Raw genomic sequence first — 18,137 nt, forward strand, 5'->3', positions numbered from 1 at the left:
TACCCTTAGGTATTTTATTAAGTAGGCACATTGCTCAGTATTTTCGCTTCATACTTGCTGTCTCTGCAGAGAACACAGTAAAGGATCTGTCTGTGCTTCAGTGAAAGGAACGACAACTAGCCATTTCACTATGTGCCAGTCAGTTTAAAATAATTCCCTCCAAAGGGTGGAAGCAAAGCACCTAAGGGAGCATGGAGCATTGCGCAGGCAGAAGGTCTGACTCTCCATCCTTCCAGATGTGCATCCCACTACTGCACTGGTATCAGCACCTGAGATAAGTGGTATAAAGATACAGCAGGTATGAGCTGTACAGAGCTGCCCAGATCCTGCTAGTTGTGTTATCTCCACAAGAACTGTTTCAGCAGGTTTAACAGGAGTAAATAAATAAATAAATAAATATTCATTTTAATTATTTAGGTCAGTTGGGTCTTAATCCAAACATGAAAGAAAGTAGATTTACTGATTTTAGAAGCTGTTATTTTTTCCTTCAAAAAAAAAAAAAATGAATTGAGCTGTGAATCAGTTGTTCTGTAGAGAGAAATGAGTTCACACACAGAAATTAAAGAATAAATTAAGTTGTCTGGTGTAGAAGTTGACCCTAATTAAGGTCAATTGTTCTTGATAAGTAATTAATCAGGAATCCTTATTATGCTTTACTCTCTCCAATAACAATAAACAGAGCATTATTTTATTTTTATGGTTAGAATAAGTCTTTTAATTGATAGTATTCTGCAGGAGGGAAGCATTCATCAGCAGTGGAACTGATGCACTGAAGACATTTTAAATTAAACAGCATTAGTAGAATTAGTCAAAGTGCAAAACTCTGCAAAGCTGAAGAATGAATGTATGTCTTTTGTAAACTTCACACTTCTGTAGTTTGTTACTTGGAAAAAAAGCATGTTGGCTACCAATAAAGGAGGAGACAAGGTCTTCACCTGAAGGTGGTTACAAATATTATTAGTTAATATTATTCTGTTAGAATCCAGTTTCCCACTCTGGTTATCATCGTAGTATCCGAACATCTTTCAATGAGGACGGAGCAACGTGACAAATACTTGTTTTGCTGTTTTGTTTTCTCATCCCTTCTGTATGGAGGAAAGTGTGAGCACTAGGATGTTTTGTTTTACCTGTTCATTCATACGTGTAGGTACATGTATGTAAGTACATGTATTGCTAAACATACATATGTACAAACATACCCACACGGAGGCATCTGTAGATCATGATATATCTATATCAGTGTGAGAAGGTAGTGAAGGTTTTGGTGGTCACTTCTTGTCTCTGTCACTTGAAAGCTTTTTTCCTAGTGACGGTTCCCCTGAGAAAGGAAATATGTCGTTGTGTAATGTCGTCTTCATCAACCTCAGGCAGTTCATTAGATTTGCTTGTTCTGGGCTACAGAGAGCCTTGAGGATGACAGCTGGTGTATGAAGTTTGATTAGGAAGTTTTTGTGGCGCCTAGGTGGAGAACAGCTGGCGGATTTGCTGGGCTCAGCGCCGCCTCTGTTCCTAGAGAGCACCAAAGCAGCAAGGGATTGCTCATGCGTTGCTGCTGCCCTGCCCGGCTAGGTCAGACTTCTGTGGTCTGGCCGAAAGATCACCGAGGTGCGAATAAACCAGTGTGCTGGTGTGCATAAGGTGAAAATAAGGTGAGGTCTTCTCCCTAATGCTGGAACTGCATGTCCTTGCCGGCTGGCAGAGGAGCTCACTTTGAGAGCCGCGGAGCGGGGCCCGAAGGGTGTGCTTGGCGCTGTACAAACGGCAAAGCAGGAAAGGCCTCGTCACACAGGGCCTGCAGTTTATTATGGTAAGAAAATCTACAGATAGGCAAAAAGTGACACTGCGTGTCCTTTTCCAGTGAGAGGAGACACAGTTTAAGAAGGCTTTGTGAAAGTGAGTTTGGTAATCTGAATGAAGCGAGAGCGGTCGAGAGACTTAGCTCAGAGCCCTTTTCTGTGCCTGGGGGGCGGCACAGAAAATCATCACAGTTATCCAGGAGGCCGAGTCAGTCGTCCTGTTCCAGCGGAAGCAGAGCTGACAGGGTGAGTCGCTCCAATGGCATCCGAGTCTGGGGTGCACTCTGCGTCCTCGAGGTGGAGGAGCGTCTTTGCAGCCGAGTGAGCACGGTGCTTGGGCGATGCGCTGCCTGAGCAGTCCCCAGAGCGTGCAGAGCAGAGCAGGGAGGGAGGAGAGTGCTGACTGGGGAGATCCGTCAGTCACAAATGCCCTTTGCCATGGTGGAAGGACCAAGAAACCTGTTACCAATTGCACAGGCAAAACAAAAGTGGCAAAAAGGTAGAGAGCGCTAGTTTCACTTGAGATGAAAGTGTTGTGGATAGTGTTCAATAATGACACTACTGCTTAATGAGACTATTTGAGGGCAAAAAACTGTTTGGAAAAAATAAGAGAGGAGAATAGGGTTTGCTTTTATAGCCTTAAAGCTATCCTATTTAATGGAAAAGAATGAAAGGCATGTGTGTACGCACGATCGTGCATCCACACGTGTGCGCACCTAGCTTGCCTGTTGTTATACCAAAGCCATTTTGTGTCTAATGCTCTTGAATAAGTTGCTCAAGAGTTCACCCATCCAGAAACCTCACCTCTGTGATGCTGGCAAAGTCAGCAAGGCATTGGGTTCTCTGCCTCAGAGCACAGGTCGTTTTAAACTTAAACTACCAGGGGGGCTGTTGAAGACAGTTTTCCCCCCCCCCCCCTTTTTTTTTTAAAATAGGTCTTAAGAGTAGGACTTGGTGTGACCGGTCCACGAATCCCCTTCCCAGTGACCCTGTGCTCTTATCTCTTCCCTTTTAGAGATGCGCATTCACTTCACTGCCATCCTGATGTATTTGCTAAGGCTTATCTGACCAAATAGCAGCAGAGCTATTCACATCCTTAAAGTAATCAAAGATTTATATGCCACAAGCCATAGATATGCCAGTCAGCTAGCTCGTGTTTTGGAGTGGCTGATGTACTTGGAGAGGATGATCTGCAGGGTAGCTATTTATAGTGTTTTTTTCTGGTTTGTGAAGTCCTTCCCCCACCCCCCCTTTTTTTAGGTCCATCAATAACATTAAAGCTGTACAAGTATGAAGGTGTAGCAGTGACATGTCTGGTTTCTATTAAGCTTCTCCTATCCTTGATCTTAGCCAGAAAAGCCAGAATTTTAATAAAAATAGTGAAAACAGCATTTTCAGCAGCTGTCTGTCAAATATATACCATCGCATCTCTCTTCAATATTCATATATGTGGGAGTAGCCTTAAGAGGCAGAGCCACTGAGAAAGTGAAGCTCTAAAGAGAGATCCTCTAATTTTACCTTTTTGCTATTTCTAGAGTGGCTTCAGTGGAGTTACTTCTAATTTCTAACTTTTGGAGATAAATATTTGACAGGTATATCAACAGCACCTAGAGAAGAAAGAAGTCAGGCTAAGAGCAGAAATCAGGAGTGGGCTATCCTTGAGGTTAGAATAATGCCCTAACAAAGCTAGTTGTTGGTTGCCTAACAAAGACCCTGTTTCCAATGTGATAATTTCAAATAATAGTGAAAGTCTATTGTAAGTTATGTAAGAAATGGAGGATTTGTACTAAAAGAATTACATTGTTAAATTTGTGTGATTTGCAGATAATGATGTATTTTGCAATTTTGGCTGTTAGTATGTTGCTGCATATGTTGTAAAGCAAGCATTTATATACTATTAGGGATTTTTTTTTAAGTACCATTGTGTTCATGAGCACAAATAAGTTATTCAGCCTAGTGCTGATCATTCCAGTGAAGACAACAAAATTTGTGACTGTTCCTTGTTTCAGACAGGCATTCAGAATCTGACTGTACTGACTCTGTTATATGCAAAACTCCCTCACCATGGGTTAAGTTTTGTTTTGATTTTGTTTGATTTGCTTTGGGTTAGCCTTTTCAAATATATGGCAGGTTTATTATAAATACAATTATGTTTTTATTTGCAAACTTCTTACAATCTGAAGAGCATATTGTTGAATATGCTCATGCTGTTTTGCAGTGCTCCCTTTGAAGATTTTTCCTAATAGAAGCTGTATACAAGGACTTAAAATCTTCTATTTGCAGCCCGGTCAGTACTTCATGGCAAAACTTACATTCTCTTCCTCGGTCTTTTTTTAAGATCCTAAACCAATGTCATTCAAACCTTGGGGGCTGCTAGCAGCAGTAGCAGAAGAGAACGTGGAGGTAGCTATCAGATTTTGCTTTTACCCTTCCAGCTACCAGTTGGATTTCACAGTCCAGCCAGCTAACGCTGTTTGATCACTTCATGTGCAACATGTATTCAGTGTAAGAATTTTTACATGCTCTGCTGCACTAAGTGATCAAAAGGAGTGAGATCCACTGTTGTAGCACTGATAATAGGATGCTCGGCACTGTGCATCTCAGCGCAGCACCCAGCAAAATTGTCAGATTGCTTTTGATGCTGAAAGATGTTCCCGATGAAGAAAGGTAAGATAAAGGAAGCTGCCACCATTGAGAAAATATACATAATACTAAAGCTTGCCATAGGGTAACTCTGCACTTGATGATAAGAGAAAGAAAGCTGGCAGCAGAAAAAGATGGGAACGCTCTGAAAATGAGGCTGCAGTCAGAACTTGCCTTTCTGCAGACGGTGAGCGCAAGGCCTAATTGCGGCATGCAGGGGCTCTGCTGTCTGGTAAACAGCATAGCTCTGTCTTCTTGGGCTCAGTTTTCCACTTCTGTTGTACATTTGTCTCATAGATCAGTAATCGATTTTTTTGTTGTTGTTGTTTATTTCTTCTGAAGCACTCCACAGATATGAATCATTTACAATATACAGAAAGTTTCTGAAGTGAGAATATCATGTTCTTTTCATTTTACAGATACTCGATAGGAAGCAACAATATTTACCTAGGTCCACTATTCAGATGCCCAGCTTTTGAATCCCCCTGTGGGCTGGGCTTTTTGGTTTTTGTTCTGGTTTTATTTTGTGTAAATCCATGAAAGTGACAACTACTTAGCAGTCAAGGGAAATCAGGTGCAGGTTGATCCCAATTGGAGACCCTAAACCAAGAGAAACACAGTTGGGGAACACTTCTGGAAAGACTTCTGTATACAGGCACTCAGTAGAAGGAAGGAATATAAAGTCTACATTTAATCAACAGTGATTAAAAATTTTGTCCCAGTCTCTGTTGGAGGCATCTGAAAATATGTGGAAGTAATGAAGATTATCATTACTATTAAAGAGAAGCTTTTCAAAGGTCTGAATGGCAGGTAGCAGTTTTCATTACAGTTCAATAGGAGTTAGGTATCTAATACACTTTTTGGCTTTTAATAACTTCCTATGGGTTTTTAATATGAAAAGCCCTTTCACCCAGATTCGCAAAAAATTTATCACTTGTGTTTTCAGGAGCATATGTGTTGATCATATGGCTATTAGTCATCTTTCATGAAAGGCTGCTTGAGAATTTGCTGATGCTTAGCTTCTGGTCCCAGTTAAACCTCCTACTGGCTTTAGATTTGTTTCAGGCACAGAAACTATCAGAAGAGTTCTGTAAGGCCTTTCTGAGCTGAGGAAATCAATATCCTTAAAACAGCACAATTTCCAGTGTGGATTAGATTGCACTGCTAGCAAGGTGCTAATCATTTATTTTGTGCAAGTGTATCTTTACACCTACAGATGACTGTAGCCACAGTGCCAGGAACACTCTTCTAATTGTCGCAGTGTAAAAATGCTACAAAAAAGTTTTGCACCGAGGAAACGAAGCCTAAGTTTGCAAATGTCACTTTGCCCATCCAGAAACACGTTTTGATGTATGTGAGAGGAGGAACGGTGTTTGTCCTTGAGTACCTGGAGCTCCCAATTAGTCAGTCAGTGACTCCTCGGGGTGGGCATACTGTATTTGACGTGAAAACATTCGCATGTGTCTGTCGACATGGAAGAGGAAGTGTGTAAGAGCAAACTCAAGGCATGGGAGTTATCTTGGCCAGTGGTTAAAAAAAAAAAAAAGTCGTCCTCCCATATTCCTCTAATTATGCTATGTGGCATAAAAGCGTCTATAATCTCTTCAGCTTACCCATAAAAGTTCACCACAACTGACTCCTTTGGTGAGACACTGGGAAGGTTAAGGGATTTCCAGGCTATATGTTGTTTTGACAGAGAGTGCAATGTTAAGGGCTGACTACCTAAATTGTTCTTTACTGCATATTTTGTCAGGAAAATTTAATTTTGCGTACTGCAGTAATGATGCTGAGTGGATAATAAGATGCAGTGTGCTGCTGCTGCAGGCTCTACACCATATGTCTTCCTAACTATTGCATTTTTGGGGGTTGGTTGTTAGGGTAATTGTATCATCTCATAATTCATGATCAACATAACTTGAAATAATACAGCTATGATATATAGCACTAAGAATTGCTGCATTCAAAACTAAACGGAAAAACAGTGCTATCTGAGAACTGAAGTGTTAGAACTGCAGTTTTTATAAATATTTCTACATTTGCTGCTTGCTGAGCTTTATGTGTAAGTTGAATTGTTATAACAACATTTAGAGTAGTCAGTAAGGACAATTATTTCAAAGCAGAAAATGATGCAAGTCGTTATTTCATAGTAGTGAAGAGTAGTTGCCTCCTGCTCTGCAATGCTGGGACAGTGAACACTTTCATGATGCTCTTTCCAGCCTTTTTCTACTGTGATCATATAGATGGCATTTGTGACCAAAAAAAAGAAAAAAAAAGTCACTTCCTCCACCTAATAAGCCACTTATGTATCATTTTTTAAGGTATGTCTTGGTTGTAAATTAGTGCGATGGTAGGCCCATATTCACTTACCTCTTTTAAGGTTCATTAGTTTAAGGCTAGATGCTCCTTAATTTTTATTGAGCAACATTTAAGAGTGCAGTAGCTCTGGAAGCGTCAGTATGTATTTGCATGCATAATATTGTTACAGTGACAGTGCTATTTCTTATATATCAACCAGGGCCATCTGGTGAATTGTAAATTTTGTATTATTGCTATATTGATTTAGAAAGTATAGATAATTTAATGGCATGAAACTGAGGTCATTTAGAGGTTTAGTTTAATGATCGCATAGAGCTTCTGAATAAAATGTGAGAACAAAGTAAGTGTTTTTCCCTCTCCCTTTCAACAAAATACATGAAACAACTGATTGAGGATGCCAAAATTAGGAGGAAAAAAGGTGTGTTGCTGTATGTTTATGATTATGGATCCATTTTCCATGTGCATTGTACTGTTTCCTGTAGCATCTTGCCAAACACTGTAGATTAGAAGTTAATGCTGTGATTTGCATGTAGGTGAGCACGCGCAAGTGCTATAGGAGATACTGGGAACGTTTGTGGCTCTGCAGACAATACTTTTCCCCTCTGAACAGTATGAATAGTGGCTTAGCATAGTGTTTTCAGCAGCATTGTGTTACCAAGCGGACATTTAAAACTGGATTGCTGTGTGCGAATGGGTATTGCAGACCTCGCTGTGCTTTTGTCAGATTTGGGCTTCTAACTGCAGTTCAAGTCAAGTAACGATATCCTTCAAATCAGGAAAAACCTTCTTGAATGCAAGCATAGTGTATGGCAGAATTTTCACAATGGCCTCAGAAACCAAAGCAGGGTCTGATAGAGGGATATAAAGGAGGAATGATCAAAATAAGTGGGAGGCTGGACTGAAGGGAAGCACTGCTTTGCCCCACATTACTCAGATCACTAAGGGTTTGATACAAGTGTAGTGAAACCAAGGTCAATTGTACCGAATGTCACATCTCCAGCTTAAAAAAAGAACCCAAGAATTTAATTTAAAATCATGGGATTTAACATGGTTTTCGGTTCTTTCTGTTTGCCTGCTGAGGTTACAGCCTATAGAGCTTTGGTTTTTCAGCTTTTCTGTACAAGTATTAGAACTAGGAGCTTATTTTGTGAAAAGTGGGATTTTCACATAACCTAAGGACTCTAGAGCTGTGGATTTTAAGAAATAAGCAAATATCGGGAAAGTTGCAAATAAATGGTGAGAACTGGTAAGGAGGGGTACTGGGAACAGATCAGTCTCCTCCCCAGGCAACTGGGAAAGGGAGGAGAAATTTTTTTCACCCTGGTAGAGGTTAGGTTAATGACCTAATACCTGAGATTGAGTTTTAAAACCTATATCCAGAAAGTTAACTTTCTCCCCCCCACACACACTGAAATATAAAAGATTGATTCATTCAAAGAATTCTTCCCAGATACTTTATATTTTTAAGTCTTTTCCAAGAAACATTTTGTCTGGAAGATCCTATATGGTAACAAGAAATATCAATGCATCATTAGACTAAAATATGTGTAACTATATTCTATTAATCTTGGAGTCAATATGCATCTTCTGTCCGTTATGTATCCCTCCTCCCTCCCCTTGTTTCTAGAGCAAAGAGTATATATTTTTGCCTATGTATTCCTTATAGGATTCAGAAAATCAGTATTTTAATTATTTTTGTATACATTTCTATAACATATAGAGAATTAGCCTCTGATTTAATTGGAGTGAAAACAATCTCACTTTTCTCACGAAAGCTCAATAAATTTACTCCTCAATAAGATCAAAGTAACATCAGTTAGTTCTAAGATTTTGTTATTGCATTCACCACCAAGTTGTGCCTCAGGGAACTGACTCTGTCAGATGCAAGCTGGCAGGCTTGAATTTTTTTTGCTCTGTTCACCTGTGGGAGTCATGGTATTATTGCTTTTCCTTGGACGTGGTTAAAGGTTGTAAGTATTATGAGCTTAGGTTGTCTGTGGTCTCTTCTGAAACTACTGTTGTGCCAAATTTGCACACACTTACGTTTGACTGATTCCAGAATTATTACTACAGAGAGCAGTAAAACCTTGCTGATGCCATAGGAAGTGTCATTATTCTGGAGACATATATATATTTTTATATACTTCCATAGGTTTTACTGCATTTGAAGTTGGCAGGTAGGTAGTACGGGACCAGAGTCCAGAAGAAACAAATTCTGTCCCGTCAGCTCCGGGCTTGATTTGCATTTCAGGTTTCTTGCTGGCTTCTCAGGTTTGTTAGCATTCTCGGCAGTTTGTCACAAGCCTCTTAAAGTCAAGGAAGAAGTTCACAATTCATAAAACACGTTTGAATGTATTCTGCTGGAGTTGCTAGATTACCGCAGTAGCTGCCAGGGCTTTTGAAGATGAAACATTTTGAAATGATTGGTATATAGGCATGCCTATAAGCTGTTCTCGGAAGCGGTAGACCTACACATGTGCAACGCACCTCTGTCCAAAGAAAAGTGCTGCTGGTTGGGGCCGAGCGTCTGGTCGCTTGTCCGCAGGCAAGGCAGACGCCTGCGGCTGTATGTGCTTTGTCACCAGCAGCAGTGGGTGGTGATGGTTGCGGCAGGACTCGTAGTGCGTTCGGATTTGGACTTCAGGTAGTTTCCGGAGGCAGAGAACAGCACTTGCGTTGCTTCTCGAAATGCTTTGTGTTCCTCCTTGAGGGGTTTTCTACTCTTTTGGCTTCTCTTGGAAAAACTACTGGGGACTTGCCTGTCTCCTAAGCGTCTGCACTTTGTTATTTTGGGCTTCCCAGTTAAGCTAAGACCAAGGCACTGTAGGATAGGGAATTGATCCCATTATCATATTCTCACAAGGGGTGAATTTGAGAAAAATAAAATACAGGCTGCATTGGACCTTAATAAGAAATGTAAACAGTGCAGTGGGCTTCTGCAGGCCCTGTGTACATTTTACCAGGGGGTTATGAAATGGTCGTCTTTGCTAGTGGGTAGACATAACCTCCTAGAAACACAGGTGTGAAAGGCTGTGCTGTTCCAGGTCACTGGCAAGGGTAGGATTGTTCAACGGTATTGCTGGCTTATTGAGGGACTTCCTGAGGCAAAGATGTTCCTATAGTGCTCATCATCAGGGTGCTGGGGAAGGAACCTCTCATTCAGCATTCATTTTACACCGTTTCTGGTGGGAAGAGTAACTTTAAGGTTATGAGTGAGCAACTGGCAAAGGTCTGTGTTTCTACTACCACACTTACTATGCAGCTGAGGCTTGCAAAGGTTCAGAAGCAGAAGTAGTATTTTAGTGTGCTTCAGTTTTATCAGTCTCTTCCCTTTCTACACTATCATGTCTCCAAAAATTAAAAAAAAAAAAAAAAAAAGGAAGGAAAAACAGATGCAAGTCTTTCTAATGGGCTAGAGGTCCAAATTAAATTTCACAGGGCTGATATCAGGTTATCTCGGCTTAACAGGTGCACCAGTTACTCCACAATAACTGTCTGTGACAAATAACTATACCAATGAGAAGCGTGACTTAATTTATCTTGGAATGAAAAAGCAGTACAGCAGTGAGTCAAATTAGTGCATAATTATGCAAGCACTTAAAAAACAAAAACAATCCACATGCAACTCAGCAGATACATAGTAACTTAGTACTCTGGTAATATCATCATTTCTCTGGGCCCCTGTATCGCGAGTTCCTTGCATCATATTTTATTTTGTGTTTATACAGTGCTGTGCTCAATGCGGTGCTCAGCATGATGTTCAGAGGTCAAATTTAAGTATGGATGTAATAATAAGGAAGACTTAGAAACTTAAAATCCAGATTTACTTCTTTGTTTTGTAGGAGATTATATTTGCAGTTTAGTCTCATAAATTCCCCTAGGTGCTGCAGAAGTGTCATATGTCAAGAGTTCCTATCAAAAACGAGACATCTCCCATAAATATGGAGGTGTTTGTGTTCTGAGCTACATTTGTATTAGAAATACAACAGTTTTCTGGCTTGATTAGAGTGAAGTTCAATCCTATGTGGAGTCCTAACCAACAGTAAAAAAAGATCCCTGTGGCATGTTATCAACTACAAGATTGATATTCTGTGCTAATGCATCTGTGTGCTTACTTGGTGTGCTGCATGCAATACTTTTATTCAAATGCAAGGAAGTCAAGGAAACTTGTTTTTTCACTTACAGGCGTGTGTGTTTCAAGTATGGCTCACATTCTGCCTTTGAGTTTGCAAGACTTTCATTTCACTTGCCAATAGCTAAGTCGTGCAATGGCCATTTACCAATGATATCTTGGTGACATTGCAGCATTACATTCTCTTATTTTGGAAAAGCTGATGATCTACCCACCTTTTATGTCACTTAATTTTGCCTGCGCCTGTCCCATTCACTCAGAGGTGTTTTTCTGCCTTGTCAGTTTTGCTGTAAAAGAATGTATATATGGTAAATAGAAAAGCAAGTATGCAAAGTATTGGTTTTAAATAGTATAATTATGAATCGCCATAAAATTTGTCAGCTCTTTCTAAACCTTAAAGCCTTCCATTTCTCGAAAATATTGTGAAAAGGTGCATATGCCATTATCATTACAGGCAGTTTTTCTGCATTTCATAAATGAGCAGCAGAAGAGATTGCTTAAGAGCCAGGCCAATCTCCCATGTCTTTGTATACATTTCTGTGCAGACAGAGGAAGTGCATGAATAGAACAGGTGAAGCAAGTAAACTGCTGTGTCCGTGGTAGGAAATAGGTGAAATCTGTTCTCAGCCATAGTTGAACCAGTTGAAATAAAACAGAACTGTGGTTAGTCCCCCAAGATAAGCAGGAGATTGCTCTGCACACCAGAGGCAAAAGGTGATTTGTGTGCTAGATGCGACGTATTCTTTATTGACACCCTGTAGAAATGGAAAATAGGTAGACCAGCCGATAGAGAAATGTGAAGAGGGCTAGCAAGGAGAGGAAAGGAATGTTTAGAATATGATTTAGGCAACTGAACAAAAAGAAGACACTTTTCACTGTCATTGTGCAAATCTCAGCAGAGAACAATCCTTTTAAGTAAACGTTGTTTTAAAGAGTTCACAGCTAAATGGGAAGAACACCACTTAGCGTGGCAAGAACTTCCACAGAGTTGAGGGACTTTCTCCAGATATGCAAGTGGGCAGGCAGAGACCAAGTCAGCATTTCTGAAAACTAAAGTCAGGCTTAAGCAGCTATTCAGTGCAGGCAATAAAATAAATAAGTGGAAGAACTCCTGAGCTATGGAGAGAGACTCCTGAGACTAGAGCTCCCAGACACAAGGAGAAAGTTATTATTGTGGTTCTGGCACAGTGAGAGAAAGAGGGAGCTGACACAAAAGCTGTGTGGTAGGGATGAAGCCAGCTTCTGGGAAGACTGAGGTGCATAACCAAGAGAAATTCAGTGTTTCATTGTGACCAAGTCTGGTAGTGTAAAAACTTTAAAAATGACTTCTAGGAAGCAAGTACCAGTACCAAGCATATGAAATTTCACCTAAGTTTACCACTAATTCTGCAAAGGCCCCTAACCTCATACTGAGAAGTGCTTTTTTTCATCCTTAATTTAATGACTGTCCTGATTCAGAAATAGAATTGATTTTGTAGGAGAAAACCATCACTAAGCCCTTAAATTAAACTTTTAATAAACATTAAAAGACTTTGTTAAACTGTAAATTTCTAGAGAGATCATCTTAATAATTAAAAGACAAGAATAATGAAAACATCTACCCATATCAGAGGAGACATAGTCATTCCTTAAATACATTGGCTGTATTTGTCTGGTGAAGTCACCACCGTTTTTTTGCTTTGTAGCATGTGTAAGGAGAATAAAACACACATTTTAGGTCTCCAGAAGTAGTCTAGAAAATTCTGCTGGTGTTGTTTTTCCTGAATATTTTGGTTGAGCAAGGGAAGCCCAATACATGATACAGCTCCTGTCACAGTCATCTGGAAAAACTGCTCCCTTGATCCTGAACATGAATCCGCACGCCAAGTCCCCTCATCTCCCGCGGCACCTCGCTTTGGCACAGCCCTGGGCAGGCCAAGCCCAGCAGAAGCAGCAGAGTCTCCGTCTTTAGAGAGGACAAGGTGCTGTGCCTCTGTTGCAAATACCTTTAGTTCCTCTCTGATCAGGAATTTGTTTGTTTATTTTTAAGGCGTATGTAGCACCGATTACATTTGTGAAGACTCTGAGTACAGATTAGGTTTGTGAGAAAGTAAATGCTGGGCTGAGCCTTGGTTTTCAAATCCAGAAATTCCTCATATGTCTTCCAAGTGATGTTGCAAGCTTTTCCAATTTTAAAGCCTAAAATTAAAAAAAAAAAAAAAAACTCTTTGTCTCCCTCTTTCATCTCAATGAAAGAAAATTTACTTGAGCCTTCCTCCTTCCTCTCCCCCTCATCTTGGCCCAAACATCTGGGGAAGGGAGAGAGCTCAATTTAGTGAAATAACTGATTTGGAATATCAATTATCCATCAACGAGATGTCCCAGACTTACTGAACTGTCAGGAGGCTTGTCACTAGCACATGCAAGCCTTCAGAAGTTAATCTGAGGAGAGAAGATGCTGTTAGAATTTTTTCCCTGAACAACATGCTGTCTCTCTTTCTTGCTAAAGCAACTCTTAATTAGTTCTTTTTTGTTTTCTTCCTCCTCTTTTTTTTTCTTCTTCTTTTTTTTTCTTTAATATACAGCACCAGGGAAAAATTGGAGTTAAATTTAATGTTGGAACTGATGACATCTCTATTGAAGAGATCAACGCAATCATTAATGATGGAAAATACCATGTAGTACGTTTCACAAGAAGTGGTGGTAATGCCACATTGCAGGTGGACAACTGGCCAGTTATTGAACGTTACCCAGCAGGTAAGGACTTCGATGATTGTGAATAAGAGGGTGGGGGATGTGTGCAATTTTGATGATTTTGTTTCTCTTTCCATACAATGTCAGCTCCTTCGAAGTGTTTTAATAGCTAGTTAAGTAATTAAAGAGTCTGGAGCACACAGTTCATGATGGTGGCATTTCCTAAGAGAATAAAAAAAAGCACAATCTCTCCTTTACCAAATTCAGGTTATCACTGAAACTGGAAAAATATACTTATTAAGGCATGTAGTAGTCAGTGGTTTTGTTTCTTGTTTTTCTTTTATTTTTCTTTTTACTGGATTATTTTTTTAGGGGGAAAAAAGGCTTTGACAAAAGCTACGCAGTAAGGTGGATCCCCAAAAGAACTCCATGTGATGCGGAAAACATTTAGTGAGGAAAATGTTGTCTGTGTTCTTTTAATTACAAGAGGTTATTAAGGCATTCTGAAACTTATGAAGTTAGCAGAAGTATTACAATAGACGTAAGCAAAAAGGTGTATCAGTTATTACCTGTATAAAAAAGTAACCAAATTACAATGCCTTAAAGTACAAACTAGAGGATATTACTTAAGCAGGTGATGCCGATTACTTGAACAGGACCACTCATATGAGTACAGGGTTTCTTCCGTTGGGCCCATATTTAATTTTTTGCAAATGCCATACACTGAAGATTACTGTGTTACTAATTGTATTCATTTTTGAAGGCAACAGGTTTTTCAGATACGCAATCTCTGTCTTATTGAATAGGACTACTGAGCCATTAATGGTAATTTACAAATCTGCATGTTATCTGTCAACAGTTGACGCATGTGTTTATATTATTAAACCAAAGGCCGCAAATCCAGAGATGTAACTGAAAGCTATTCTGGCTTGCACATTTGCTCTACATAAGTGATAGCTCTGATTTATCTGTTCAAAAGTAGAAAATTCTTTGGGGGGAAGGAGGAGATGCATAGGCCATACCATGTACCGTGCATTAGTGTTTAGGTTTTTTCTCCTTTCCATTTGAGTAGTCCAGGTGTTCACCTGAGAATTAGAAAAAATAAATAAAATCACAGGTGAAATATTACCCTTCAGATAGTATTTTGGAAATAATTTAGAATTTAAAATAAAAATGAAATTGTATCACAAATGAAATTATATATTGCTAGAGTTGTTTAAAATTTGCATGCTAGTCTGTTATAAATCAGTGACAGTTCTGCTTGTTAAAAACAACCAACGATTTTAAATGAGACGTACTTCTGAGAAGTGACAGACTGTTGTGGGGGGTGGCGAGACTGAAGGAAATGTGTCCAGTGATCTTTCACATATTCCTGTTTCCACCTTATTTCTCCATTATTAAAGGGGGAAATGAGTTAAAAATGTTTAAAATTTAAAACAACTTCTGCAGTATTTGGCAAATAGTAGCTGAAATAAGATGGTGGAGGCTAGGGAGTGATGTGTCTTATGTTCAAGCCCTGTATTGCAGAAGGGAAAAAAATAGGGTTTTGTTTATGTGTTTGTTTTTACCTAAATCATGCACAGAGCATGAAAATATTTTTATTTTCCTCATTTGTCCTGTTCGTTCATGAAAATACAAAGAGGCTACAGCAAGATGGGGCTGCAGTTGAGTTCTGAGGACGCTGGCACACACCATTTGTTTGTACTGAACGCAGATTAATACAGAGAAAGGAGTGACTTCCTTGGGATGGGATTAGTGGAGTGGAAGGGGGAATCCTTTGGCTTGCTTTATTGCTTGTTCTTCTAAAACCACTGTTGGTCTTTAATTTTCTTTGGGTTTCTTTTAGTAATATTTTGTGGCTCCTTCATACCATAACATCACTTTTGAAATTTGTCTTCCCTTTTTCACCTTCCCTCTCCCCTCCCTGCCCCCCAGTATAACAGCTTCTTTTACTTCTCCACACAGTTCTTTCAAGCTTGGCACTCTTGATTTAAACCCTTTTTAAACTCTAGTTTCTTCATAGGCTTGTGTTGATATATTGTTTAGAAAAGGCTCAGGCCAGTCCAGAAGAGTGTGCTGCCGTTGAACAGGGTAGACGTTGCTCTGAAGGTACTAATGATCCCATATTAAGAGCTATCGCCATCTATTCCAGTTCTAAAGGTAGGATTTCTAAAAGTGACGTCTTAAAGGAATTGAACAACACAGTCTGGGAAACAGTGCCGCATCCAATTTGGACATTGCTGGTTTAGGGACTGATAGTAATACCTGACGTGGTGATTAACCAGCTAACTTGCTCGCTGGTTGTGTTTTCGATGGGGGACCTTTTGCAGTTGTTCAGTATGGACCAAATTCTAGCTTGTTTGCTTGAGTGATGCCCCATCTGTTTTCATTTCAATGCTAGAAAGAATATTGTCTTTGCTTTGCCCTGTTTTCTGAATTCTTTCTCTCAATATAATTTCTTAACGTGGCTGTACCACTGTACCTAAGTGCAGGCTTATCTCTCCTACTTCTTCTGGTTGTTTAATGAAGAATAAAAACAAGATTAGCAAGTTAATTAGTAAATTTGTTATTCTTAAATACATTGGATTGCTTTTTTCTTTTTTCTTTCTAAAAAATCAGTTGGTTGCCTAAAGCAAACCAAATTATTAGTTCTTTCTTTACCTTACAAAGGAAAGATTATACTGTGAATTACATTTCTGGTTGAAGTCTCCAACTACAAGACGTTGCCTGTTTTTGATCAGTGTTTCAGAATATTGGGTGAGGATTTTCTGAAAGGAAATTCTGGTCAGGGGCTCAGGATTTGTCAGTCTAGTTGCCTTTATAGCCTTCATACAGCCCATCTAACTGCTGCAGATAATGACACAGAGGATGGTCTCAAGGCCAAATAACATTGCTTGCTTGGAGGATCTCTGTGGGCACTCCTGTTGATGTTCCAAGGAGGGAGCATCTTTTTCAGGAGGGCTGTGGCACTGACTGCCATGTGAGTGCGTGGGATTTGTTGGCAGCCCGAGCTCAGTCCTGGGTCTCAGGAGCTACCAACAATTGAGCACTCTGCCCAGGTGTCTCCTAGCTGGTGCATCATGGATCGTTCTCTACCTCTTGCTTTATTGGTCGTCAGAGAACAGACACCTTGCAGAAAGTATCATATGACAGTGCATTGTAGTGCTTCTGCAGCTTCTTTGTGTGTTTTGTCCTAGAGCTGTATAAAATGCAGAAATGATCCCAGAAGACAACTAGAATCTAGCATGTTTCCCATATACATGATTCTCTGACCCACTAGACTAGAGTCATGTTTCCTCATGAATCTTCTGTGTGGGCCAGCGCACCTTTAGTTAGTATCTGAATAGATGTGAGGTGACTGAGTTGTAACGGAAAAGAGAGGGGGTGGTCAGTCATGGAAGATGATTATCCTTGTGAGAATAGCTGCCTGTTTTTGGAGTGTGGTACAGAAAAACTGTGTTTTAATCCTAGACAAAAGAGAAGATCTTCATCATTAAGAAATGGCTGGATGATTTTCAGAAACAAAGAATTAGATTTAAGTACGTACATCCTTCTGGATTCCCATCGAAGTCTTTTTTGACTCCAGAATTCCATTCTTGCTATTTCTCTGAGTGAAGCACTGGAGTGATGGGGAGGCACACTTCAATTTGTGCCTTTTAATAAAAGTTCATCCTATTCCCCCCCTCCTCCTTTCTCGTTGTGTCAGTTGCTGATGCGTAGTCCTAAGATTAAGAATGGTGTAGTTGACTAAAATGCCCACATCTGTAATGGAGTTGTATGTTTCATCTTTCTTAACTAAAATCAACTGAATGTCTCTTTACTTAATGCCTAGCATCCCTCTGCACCTTCTTTAAGAACTTTATTTCACCTTGGCTTCTTTCTCGGATAGTGGTTTCCCGTTAACTTGATGCAGCATAATTTCTGATCATAGTAAGTAGGAATGAGGAACTCTGACTACACAGTCAGCAGTTTTCTAATCCATAGAGTACCACCATTTTCCATGCAGGTCATTTCTACTCCTTATGGCTTATCTTCTCTGCTTCACAAGTCAGTTTTTAATTGCCGTCCCTGACTTGACTGGCTCTCTGCTGTTGTGACTAAGGGACTGCACCATAGCTGCAACTCCAGCTACTACTGTGAACAGACTGCTCTTGTAACTCGAGCTAGGTAATAATTTTACACTGAAAGGTAGTTTTGCTAAAAGTGCATTTATGGGAGCAAAACAAAGGATTTGTGAATTTGGATCAAATTGAAATAATAATTTTGGCCAGATTAAAAAAATAAACTAAGAGGAGATTGTTTTTAGCAATGTCCAAATGTTCATTTAAGTATTTGCTAAATGAAATGTCCCAACCTTTCATGTCAGGATTGCCTAGTGTTTATAAAGGATTTAGGTAATCTGCAAACAAAGCATTTTGTTTAATTTGCACAACCTTTATTTCCTTACCAGAAAGAAAAACTGTTTCAAATCAAATCAGACAGAAGAAAATCAATCTCTCTCAAAGCATTGCTCATAACCATATGAATAAAACAAGAAAAACAATTTTCTCTATTTTCTAATTTTCCTTCCTTAGCAG

At 39.6% G+C, this 18,137-nt stretch overlaps 1 protein-coding gene across 24 annotated transcripts in view; it reads left to right on the top strand.

Annotated features, from left to right (window-relative positions):
• The window catches only part of NRXN1 (neurexin 1), a 719,531-nt gene that overhangs the window by 577,964 nt on the left and 123,430 nt on the right, over positions 1-18,137 (top strand). For all 24 annotated transcript variants that reach the window (XM_064509774.1, XM_064509775.1, XM_064509766.1 and 21 more), the window contains one exon: positions 13,452-13,623. In XM_064509774.1, coding sequence (XP_064365844.1) covers positions 13,452-13,623 — 172 coding nt within the window. The remainder of the gene's footprint in view (positions 1-13,451; positions 13,624-18,137) is intronic.

The sequence above is a fragment of the Dromaius novaehollandiae genome, chromosome 3 (genome assembly GCF_036370855.1).
Source record: "Dromaius novaehollandiae isolate bDroNov1 chromosome 3, bDroNov1.hap1, whole genome shotgun sequence".
NCBI lineage: Eukaryota > Metazoa > Chordata > Aves > Casuariiformes > Dromaiidae > Dromaius > Dromaius novaehollandiae.